At 51.1% G+C, this 10,912-nt stretch overlaps 1 protein-coding gene across 3 annotated transcripts in view; it reads left to right on the top strand.

Moving 5' to 3' along the window:
- CD22 (CD22 molecule) overlaps positions 1–10,872 on the top strand; it is an 11,808-nt gene extending 936 nt beyond the window's left edge. The window contains exons 3-16 of one of the 3 annotated variants that reach the window (XM_014536579.1): positions 42–177; positions 1,217–1,272; positions 1,505–1,894; positions 2,881–3,186; positions 4,480–4,758; positions 4,883–5,146; positions 6,440–6,697; positions 6,901–7,164; positions 7,246–7,509; positions 8,748–8,844; positions 9,019–9,094; positions 9,265–9,389; positions 10,037–10,121; positions 10,394–10,872. In XM_014536579.1, coding sequence (XP_014392065.1) covers positions 1,239–1,272; positions 1,505–1,894; positions 2,881–3,186; positions 4,480–4,758; positions 4,883–5,146; positions 6,440–6,697; positions 6,901–7,164; positions 7,246–7,509; positions 8,748–8,844; positions 9,019–9,094; positions 9,265–9,389; positions 10,037–10,121; positions 10,394–10,525 — 2,574 coding nt within the window. In that variant the 5' untranslated portion in view covers positions 42–177; positions 1,217–1,238 and the 3' untranslated portion in view covers positions 10,526–10,872. The remainder of the gene's footprint in view (positions 1–41; positions 178–1,216; positions 1,273–1,504; positions 1,895–2,880; positions 3,187–4,479; positions 4,759–4,882; positions 5,147–6,439; positions 6,698–6,900; positions 7,165–7,245; positions 7,510–8,747; positions 8,845–9,018; positions 9,095–9,264; positions 9,390–10,036; positions 10,122–10,393) is intronic. The other 2 variants (XM_014536580.1, XM_005862453.2) reach the window with 2 other exon arrangements.
- Positions 10,873–10,912: the final 40 nt, after the last annotated feature.

Genomic DNA, 10,912 nt, shown 5'->3' with positions numbered 1-10,912 from the left:
GTGTGTGTGTGTGTGTGTGTGTGTGTGTGTAACACTATTAGTGCCTACAGAGCTGGTGTCAGCTCTGCCTGGAGAGACTGCACCCGTTCAGAACCTTTACCCCTAATCCCTGCCTGGGCCAAGCCAGCACAGCCACTACCCCTGGGGACAGACCCCTTCATGCTTTCAGCACACCAGGTACTGCATACCCAACAGCCTTTGGCAGAAGCCACATAGCTGGTGGGGGGTGGGGGACACTGATGTGTGGGAAATGTTGGCTGGGTGGGTGGGAGGGGCACGGATCTGTGCTGAGAAAGGAGACACACTCAGTGGACACATCCTGCCTGACTCCCCAGGGACGGCATTGAGGGCACAGCCATGCAAATTAAGACTTAAATTTAACTTTATGTAAATGTAACTTTGTAAAAGTATAGTAAGGTGGTGGCCAGCTCACTGGAGAGAGGGAGAGAGACAGAAAGAGGGGGAGAGAGAGAGAGAGAGAGAGAGAGAGAGAGAGGTTGAACATTGGCAGTCCTTAGACTGTCTGTGGTGCACAGACAGGCTGCTTGTTTATGTTTTTTTTTAAGCAGGATATTTCACATGGCAATTTGGCTTCTCTTAAAACAGTGGAGGATCAGGTAGTGCTGAGCCCATATTCCCACTTGGCCACAATTGGCTAGACCCAGGATCACCTGGTTGATTTATGTTTCCTACCCAGCCCCTAGAGCATCTGAGAGGGACCCCTGGACTTCTAAGTCTTCTCAGACCCCTTTAAATGCTCTCCTGATATCATACTTAATTATTAGGTCATGTCTCTTCCCTATGTAAATTCTTTACTAGTTGCCCCAAAGTGAGCTCCAAGTTTCCTATAGCCTGGTACTTGCAGTGCTCAGTTGTCTGGTGCTATTCAAAGCCCAAGAGCTAGGCAGGAAGTTTATACAATCATGGATGGATAGACGATGCATGGATGGATTGGTGGGTAGATGGATGTAAGAAAGGAAGGAGTGCTGGGAAGAGAGATTGAGACTAGCCCTGCAAGGATCTCGGACTGATGAGAGAGCCATAGCATACCAAAGAAGCCCAATGTGCATCCAGAACCCCACATCCCTCTATGCAGCCAGACATGGGCTTCCCGGGATCAGGGACAAGGGGTTGGAACTCAGTAAACGAGCAAGAAAAGTTGTCTAAGAAGAAGTAAGCGACCAGGTGGCTCAAAAACACACTCTTTCTGCCCCAGGCTCCTGCTTAGACACAACACCATGCATCTCCTTGGCCCCTTGTTCCTGCTCCTCGGTAAGGATTGTGGTCTGGGCTGGTGCTTGGGTTCTGGGGTGACTGTGGAGCTGGAGGAGGAGGAGAGATCTGGGGCAGAGAAGAGTAAATGTGGGGTAGGCTTTGTGTCTTGCTCTTTGTGTGTGTGTGTGTGTGTGTGTGTCTCCCTCTCTCTTCAGAGGGGATTCTTTACTCCTTTGAAAGTTCTCCATGTCCCTCAATAATGCTTTCTGATCATTGTGGTGGGTTTCAGAATACTTGGCTTTTTCTAACTCAAGCACATGGAACTTTGCGCACCCGGCCACCCTCTATGCCTGGGAGGGAGCCTGTGTCTGGATTCCCTGCCGCTACACAATGCCAGAGGATGGAATGGTCCTGGAAAACCTGACTGTGTACCAGAATTATGTGTATGACAACAAGACCAAGGACTACAGTGGGACAATCCTCTATGAGAAGACAAAGTCACAGGGAAGAGTGAAATTCCTGGGAGACAACAAATCCAACTGCACCCTTCGCATCCACCCTGTAAAAGTCCAAGACAGTGGTCAGCTGGGGCTGAGGATGACGTCAAAGAATGAAAAGAGGATGGGGATGACATCAAAGAGTGGAAAGTGGATGGAGGAAATAGTCCTCAACATCTCCAGTAAGGCCCTGGGCATGGTGTCCTCTACCTCAGGCAAGGGTAGGAGGGAAGTGGGAAACACCACCTCCTGGGACAGGGCCTGAAAACCAGGTGGCCTACAGAGGCCAGGCAGGGGGTGCCAATGAGTGACTCAGCAGCACAAGACAATGGGGCTGTGGCCAAATTGGAGCATGCGCTCTTGTTCCTCCTCAAGCACCCACTTGCCACCCAGCTTCTGCCCATTGCGCAGTCTGGATGCCAGGTGACCTGATTTTTCAAGGGAAAACCCTAGATTTTTAAGTAAAATCTTGCAATGTGTTAATGTCGGTGATTAATTCTAACTGGCCCTTCATAGCTAAATGACATGTGTAGGGGCAGATAAAGCACAGATCTGAGGCCTTCCCCTGGGGCATGTGCTCACTCCGTTTTATAGCCTGTCTTGGTGGGGGGACTAGGCAGCCCTATGTTTGGAGTAAGAGATGTAGCTTCAGACCCTGCAGTTGGAGGGTAGCCCAGCCCCGGGAGAGCCAAGATTGGCTGTCCACCGTCCTGCTCCACCAGAGGAGCCTCCGAAAGGAGTGCTGTTAGTTGTGCCTCCAATAGCGAGGCCATTAGTGCAGGCTTGTTGTCAAAACTAAGAAATGCATGTTAAGCTAAACTGGTAAAATTCATTTAGGGGTGATGGGAGAACGATCTTGAAAACATTTATTTTTTTTTATTTTTTGAAAACATTTAGAAAGCAAACATTTGGGAGTAGAATAAAATAAGCACAAAATATGACGTGTAATTCTAAGGAGGTTCAGCACTTGCAAGACCTTTCAGAGGATGCTTTCACTGAGCAAAAGTGATTCAAAGCAGAGAAAGGCAGGCCTGGAGAGAGGTGGGTGGACTAGTAAGGGGATCCTGAAAGGTTATTTGGGCCAGAGCATCTAAAGCCAGGTGTGAGGGCTGGTACGCAGTAGTCCTCAGTTTTCCAGGCTGCCAGCATGGTCTCTACTCTTTTGCAGAGACGGCTCCTCCACCTCGCATTGAGCTCCCTCCAGAAATCTGGGAGTCCCGAGAAGTCACTCTGACCTGCATGCTGAATTTTGCCTGCTTTGAGTACCAGATCAAGTTGCTGTGGTTCCTGGAAGAGTTACCTCAACATCCCTCTGTCCCCTTGACTTCCCTGACCACCAAGACTATCTTCACCCAGAGCCAGCTCACATTGCAGCCGCAGTGGACTGACCATGGCAAGAATCTGACCTGCCAGGTCTGGAATGACACAGCAGATGGGCCGCTCTCTCAGGAAACGGTGCGGCTAGATGTGAAGCGTGAGTCTCTCCAATGCTCCTATGGGAAGGACGAGGAACTTGTCCTCTCCTCTCAGCCCTTCAGTGAGCACCCAGGGTAGCATGAGCCTCCATGGAAGGAAGTATAATCAGTCTGTGGGCCCCAGAGCCGGGAGTGGTCCAACTGAGCTGGGTTCCCTCCTCCACCATCCCTGTGGTCAGCTCTGGTATATCTGGAAACTGACTCATTTCAGCATCTGCTTATAGGAGTAGGGAACCATTTTGCTGCCGAGGGCCATTTGGATATTTATAACATCATTTGTGGGCCATACAAAATTATCAACTTAAAAACTAGCTGCTATATTTGGTCAAACATTTAATTACCTCACCCCTAATGCCTTGGCAGGGCCAGACCAAATGACTTCATGGGCCTTATACAGCCCGTGAGCAGGATGTTCCCCATCCCTGGTCAGAATAAAATATTTTAATCTAGCCTCCAGCCATGACGTGATTTTGGGATCATCTGGTTAGGTTTTATTGTTCTTTGGGGAGAGGGGAGGGATTTTTTTTTCCATCATTCATTCATTCGTTCAATAGATATTTGTTGCAAATCTACTAGGTGCAAGGCCTTATTATGGCTGCTGGGGAGACGGCAGTGAGCAAAATTCTTGCCCGTGTGGAGCTAGCATTGCAGTGGTAAAGACAAGCAAAAAGAGATCAACAAAGAAATAGAGTTCATAACAGTAGGTAGTGCTAAGTGTATTAGGAAAAACTAAAGCAGGGCTTGGAAAGAGGGAGACTTCTGTGACGCAGGTGAACTTGTGCTGAGGTTTGAGTGAAGGGAGGGACTGAGGCAGGCAGATATTTTTGAGAAAATTCCAGGAAGAGGAAAGAATGAGGAGAAATTTTTGAAGTAGTAACATAGTGTATCTGTGACAAACAAGGGGCCACAGAGCCCCAGCACAATGTCTGAGGGGCCCAGTGTAGGAAAGGATGGTTGAGGGGGACCAGGGCACTTGAGCTTGTAGGCAGCAGTCAGGTTTTAGACTCCACTGAATGGTTTCAAGCAAGGGAGTGACAAGGTCTGATTGACAGTATTAGGAATGCTGCTGCTGCTGGGGAGACCAGACCTGCAGGGACTGGGAGTGGGAGGAGCAGAGACAGGAGTTAGGAGGCTGTGACGGTTGCCAGCCCATGCTTGTTGACAAGGCTGCACACCCCACACACTATACACAGGCCACTGCTTTATCAGAAGAAGGGCCTGGCAACTTCTCACTGCTTTACACTCTCTAAGAATTCCCTGTCTCCTCCCTCACTGTCCCTCTGCTCCTCCAGACTCCCCAAAGTTGAAGGTCAGTCCCAAAGAAGCCAATGTAACAGAGGATAAACCTGTGACCATGACGTGCCAGGTCATCAGCAGCTACCCAGAGTACCAGACTCTTTCCTGGCTCAAGGATGGAATCCCCGTGACAGAGCAGGAGACACTGCAGAGGGAGCAGAAGATTCTCAAGCTAACTCTGCCTAAAGTGACCAAACAGATGAGTGGAAAGTATCACTGCGAGGCCCGCAATGATGTGGGCTCAGCAACATCAGAAGTGGTCCTCCAAGTGCACTGTGAGCCTCCTGGGAGCTGTGGAAGGGCAGGCAGGGAGTTAGTGGGGTGGAACCAAGGCCCTTAAGAGGTCAGCAGCAGAGGCCTCTGCTCAACTCCCCCACTTGCCTCTGCCCCTTTTTCCAGATGCTCCAGAACCTTCCAGGGTTCAGATCTTCTCCTCACCAGCTAAGGAGGGAACTAGTGTAAAGCTGATTTGTATATCACAAGCCAATCCTCCTCCAACCAATTATACCTGGTATCACGATAGCAATGAAGTGTGGAGAGGGACAGAGGAGACCTTCGAGATCCCACAGGTCCGCCTCAGGCACGCTGGGAATTATTACTGCGTGGCACAAAACAGTATTGGTCGTGGACACGCTCACCAGAATGCTGAGTTGGATGTCCAATGTGAGTAGTCAGAGCCTTTGGGTCCTAGAGGGAGAAGAGGGATGTGGGTGGAGGAGGAAGCAGATGAGTGCAGGGCATTCCTGGGTCCTAGGGTGGACAGCAAGCAGAAGCCAGGGCCTCCTGACATGTAAGCTCCTTGGGTGTTCTGCTGTTGTTCACAGCTGTATTCTCAGCACCAGAACAGGGTCTGGCTGGTGGTAGGTGCTTAATAGATGTTTGTTGAACGAATAAACTGCTTGATGCCAGGGCCCCTTGAGGGACACAGAGACTTGGCATCACTAAGCAGTGGCTGTGTCCCAGAAGGGGTTCTGAAGTGTTCAAGGAGAACTGAGGCAAAACGTGTCATTACCTCTCCATCATCAGACCTTGTTTAACACAGTAAATCTTGTCACTTAGTCAAGCCCAGGACAAAGAGAATCCATAGTTTTCATCCTTGGACCTTGGAACATTATCATCTGGACCAAATACGCTGATGGGAATGCCCAGATCTTGAACATCTAGATATATCGCCTGATATGTGATAGCAGCAGTGGCACCGATGCTTATTAAGTGTTTACTACACACCATGCTGCTTTAAGGACATCATCTTATTTTGTCCTGGCAACAATCCCATGAGGTTAGATATTCTTAGGACCTCATTTGACAGATAAGTAAACTGAGTCCTGCAGTCCATGGTCACACAGTTCTACGTGGTAGGGCCCAGCAGCCTGGCTTCAGAGCTGTGCTTATTATTATTATTTTTATTGTTGTTGTCATTTTTTTCTTTTTTTAAAATATTTTATTGATTTTTACAGAGAGGAAGGGAGAGGGATAGAGAGTTAGAAACATCGATGAGAGGGAAACATCAATCAGCTGCCTCCTGCACCCGCCCCCCCCCCCCCCCCCGGGGATATGCCCGCAACCAAGGTACATGTCCTTGACCGGAATCGAACCTGGGACCCTGAGTCCGCAGGCCGACGCTCTATCCACTGAGCCAAACCGGTCAGGGCAATGTTGTTGTCATTTTTACTAACACTCATGCTGCAGCCACCCAGCTGTGTGTGCCAGACCCTTGCAAAGACCCACAAACAGCACCACATGTTCTCTGTCAGAGCTGTGCTCCTAACTGCTGCTCCATCCTGCCTCTAACCACAGCCAGGCCAGACAAGAAGGGGAGGGTTTCTGTCCTAACACAGATGCAGGAAGGAAGCACGAGCCTTCCTGTGGTTAGTTTAGGAACTACGTGAATGCTGGAAGGAATAGGTATTACGACCCGCTGACTTTTCTTCACCCATTTCTCTCACTTCCTCCCAGATTCCCCCAAGGAGGTAACCATGGTGATTCAAAATCCCACACCAATTCGAGAAGGAGACAATGTGACCCTGTTCTGTAACTATAATTCCAGTAACCCCAGCGTTACCAGATATGAATGGAGTCCCCCCGGCTCCTGGAAAGAGCTAGTACCTGGGGTGCTAATGATTCAAAAAGTTGCCTGGAATGCCATGCCATTCACCTGTGCAGCCTGTAACCTGTGGTGTTCGTGGGCTCAACCTGTCAGCCTGCAGGTCCAGTGTGAGTGACCTGGGCAGGGCCATCTGGGAGGTGGCTTGGGTGGGAGATGGGGCTCTAGGGCGAGGAGGCAGAAGCCTGGACGAGAGTCTTTACAGAGAATTGAGGGGGTAAGAGTCAGGCCTCAGCACCAAGGGGAGAGGAACTCCTGGGGCAGGAGGAGAAAATGGGACCCAAGAAGTCAGACCGAGGCCCTTGCTCTCCAGATGCCCCCAGAGATGTCAAGGTCCTGTGGATTAGTCCCCGTTCTGAGATTCACTCCGGACACGCAGTCCTCCTCCGATGTAACTTCTCTAGCAGCCGTCCCACGGACGTCCACTTCTTCTGGAAGAAGAATGGGATCTTTCTGAAGGAAGGAAGAGAACTGAGCTTTGGCTCCATCTCCCCAGAAGACGCTGGAAGTTACAGCTGCGTGGTCCGCAACTCCATAGGACAGAGCACATCCGAGGCCTGGGTGCTCTCAGTGCTGTGTGAGTGGCTGGGCCTGGACCTAAGAGCAGAGAAGGGCAGGTAACTGGCCACCTGGATTCTGATTTCGCTTTTTCGTACAGATGCACCTAGGAGGCTACGGGTGTCCATTAGCCCTAAAGACAGTGTGATGGAGGGAAAGAAAGCAGTCCTGACGTGTGAGAGCGATGCCAACCCTCCCATCTCCCGCTACACCTGGTTTGACTGGAATAACCAGAACCTCCACCATGATCATCAGACGCTGAGATTGGATCCTGTGAAGGTCCAGCACTCAGGCGCCTATTGGTGCCAGGGGGACAACCGACTGGGTGTGGACCGGTCGCCCCCTAGCACCCTCACTGTCTACTGTAAGGCCCCTTCCCTCTTCTTCTCTGGCCTTGGCCACTCCTGTGGTTTTGCCCCGAGACTGAATTCCAGACCACCTACCCCTTCTTCCCTCTCCTCTCCCTCCCTATCCTGCCAGGCCAGCCCAACCCGTGTGCTCAAAGGCACACCCTGCTGCACACAGCTCCCTGGCTCCCTCCTCCCGCCCAGTCTCTCCTGTCTCTCTCCAGGAGGATTCCCTGGCAGGCTGCTTCCACCCTCCAGACATCCTGAGCTCCCACGGGGTCCCTCTCTCTGTCTCTCTCTGTCTCACCCTTGTTTTTATCTTTTGAAACTTGAGTGTTTTTTTAAGACCATACAAGTACATGGTAAAAGACTAAAACAGCATGAAAGGGTACATAGTGGAAATACCTCTCCTTTCTTGCTCCCTGAGAACTCTGTCCTCTTCTTCAAAGCCTTCACTGTTGGCAGCGGTCTACGTCTCCTCAGAGGATTCTGTATGTGCACAGTGTGCCTCTGTCCATCGGTGTCTACACACCCTTCCTTACACAAATGGTAGCAGGGCTCACACTTTGCCCTGAATCTCCCTGCTCCCCCCTCAATGTAATAACACCACTTGGAGAGTGCATACAGAGGGTGTCTGGAAACATAGGGAAGATATTTTATTTATTTATTATGCTTTGTTCAGATTTATGATTGGAGCTATGTTTTTAAATTTAGAGGATTATTGCCTGCAAAATGGCACACTCAAAGGAAATAGCCTGCGCGTGTTACTTTGAAATGCAACACTGTCTGAAAGCATGTCCCCTGGTCTCCCCTGGAGACCTGTCTCTTTTCCTGAAGGCCACGCTGTATTCCGGTGTGTGAATGCTGCTTAGTGCCCTTCTCACGCGTGTGCAGTCTCTTGCTCAGGGCACCCCTGCAAGGATAGTTGCAGGATAAATTCCTACGTGGAATTGCTGGGTGCAAGGACAGTTTTGTGAAGTTCTCATAGGAAGGCCAAGCGCCCTCTGAAGAAGTGGTACTTATTTATGAGGCTTCCGTGCTTCGTGTGCGCCCCTGCCTGTCACAAACAGGACCTCTTAACGGCAGGTCCAGAGGGCAGGGACTAGCTTCTCTCTCTTCGTCTGCACTGTGTCCTCACTGGTGGAGATTATGCAGGAGAAAGGACAGGATGCCCTCCAGGCGAATGTCCAGGGCAGAGTGGGCTGGTATCTGACTGAGACAATGTCCTCAATGGAGGGTCCTCCTTTCCCCACAGATAGCCCACAGACCATCAGCCGGCGAGTGGCCCTGGGACTGGGGCTGTGCCTGGTCATCCTCTTCCTGGCATTCCTGGGAGTCAAGTTTCAGGGAAGGTGAGCTCCTCACACTGCCCCCCCCTTTCTCTTCCTTCTGCCTTTCCTCCTCTGTCCCTCAGCCCATTCCAGGGAGTAACTCCAGTTACTCAGTCCTGTAGGACCCAGCTCACCCACTCCACAGGGTCCTGTCCCCATCCCTTGCTCCTCACTGAGCGGGTCTTTATTTCTTAGCTGGAAGAGGATTCAGAGCCAGCAAGGGCCTCAGGAAAATTCCAGTGGGCAGAGCTTCTTTGTGAGGAATAACAAGGTAGGATGGAAGAAAGACCAAGTGCAGGCAGACCTTGAAGTCAAGCAAAGAAGCAAAGTGAAGGGGGCGATGAAGAGTGCTGTGGAGAAGCCTGGGCCGTCAGCCTCCTGGGGAAGGGAACTGTGGTGGGGAAAGGAGGGGTGAGAGCTGAGACCCTGTCCCTCATGCAGATTAGAAGAGCCCCCCTCCCTGAAGGCCCCCAGTCCCTGGGCTGCTACAATCCGGTGATGGAAGATTCCATCAGCTATGCGACGCTGCGCTTTCCTGTCGGCGAGACGGACACACCGAGGATTGGGTACTGAGGGGACCGGGAGGGTGACATTTGCACCCTGGGGGGGCTGTGGGAGGGAAAGCCCACGTCTCACCTGCCATCTTTGTGCCAAGCCCATGCCAAGCACCACCATGTTCCCATTTCCTCATTCCAGCTCCATGACAACCCACCCACTTTGGTAAGTAATGGTCTCAGGAATTGGACCTGCTCCTTCAAGCCAGGAGAATGTATGCCCAGAGTCAGTCTCTATCACCTAGTTAGTGATGACGAACCTTTTGAGCTCGGCGTGTCAGCATTTTGAAAAACCCTAACTTAATTCTGGTGCCGTGTCACATATAGAAATTTTTTGATATTTGCAACCATAGTAAAACAAAGACTTATATTTTTGATATTTATTTTATATATTTAAATGCCATTTAACAAAGAAAAATCAACCAAAAAAATGAGTTTACTTGTCACCTCTGACACGCATGTCATAGGTTCGCCATCACTGACCTAGGTTAAGGCTGTGGTACTCACTCATTTGACAATTAGCTCCTACTGTGAGCATTAGGCGTACACATAAAGGGCTGAGAGGCTGGGGTGCTCTTGGGGTCTAGGGGAGTTAAAAGAAGGGGCAGAATTCATAAGAAATGCTTCATTTGTGGTCACCTATCTGCCTTTCCTCTCAGGGATGCAGGGACCCCAGAGGTGCACAGACCTTCCCTAAACAGGGACAACACGGTCACTTACTCTGTGGTGCAGAAGCGTCAAGTGGTAAGAGGGCAGGGTGTGGAAGGAGGGAGTGGAGGACCTGGCCCCAGCTGTGAGCCCCAGGTGGGGAGGCTTGGGTGGTCTCAGCGGTGTCAAGGCTGGGTGCTGGGGAGGCAGCTCAGGCACAGGGCCAGCACCTCCCACTCCGAGATGCCAACGGCAGCCAGTTTCTGAACAAGAGTGCTCCTGCTTGGGCTCTTGACCCCCCCTCCCCTGTGGAGTCAAGGAGAGAAAACAGTGGGTCAGCCACGCTGACCATGATGTGACTTTCTCAGGGCGACTATGAGAACGTGATTCCAGATGTTCCAGAAGACGATGGGATACATTACTCGGAGCTGGTTCATTTGGGGCTTGGGGAGCGGCCTCTGAGACAGGAAGGAGTGGAGTACGTGACCCTAAAGCACTAATGTGTCCAAGTGGCTGAGCTGGAGGTGCCTAGGGGCTGTCGGGGATAGTCATGGCCCCTGCAGTCCCTGTTGCTCAGTTGAGAAGTTACACAACCTCTCCTTACACACACACACACACACACACACACACACACGCACACACCCACATGCACATACGTGCGTACACACACAATTACTGCACCCCAGTTGGTACAGAGAACTTTGGACATGAGACAGTCTTCCCTCTCAGCATTGTAACCTCAACCATCCAAAAGGCCTGGCCCTGTCCTGTCCCACGCTCCTTCCGTCCCAGAAAATCATCTGAACACCTAGCCTGCACTGTACAAATCCCCCTGCCCCTCCCCAACCATCTGCCACCACCCCCCCCCTCCAACACCCACCCCCAGC

The sequence above is a fragment of the Myotis brandtii genome, unplaced genomic scaffold (genome assembly GCF_000412655.1).
Source record: "Myotis brandtii unplaced genomic scaffold, ASM41265v1 scaffold165, whole genome shotgun sequence".
Lineage (NCBI taxonomy): Eukaryota > Metazoa > Chordata > Mammalia > Chiroptera > Vespertilionidae > Myotis > Myotis brandtii.
Note: the sequence above shows the minus strand (reverse complement) of the source record. Positions and strands in the feature narration are given on the sequence as shown.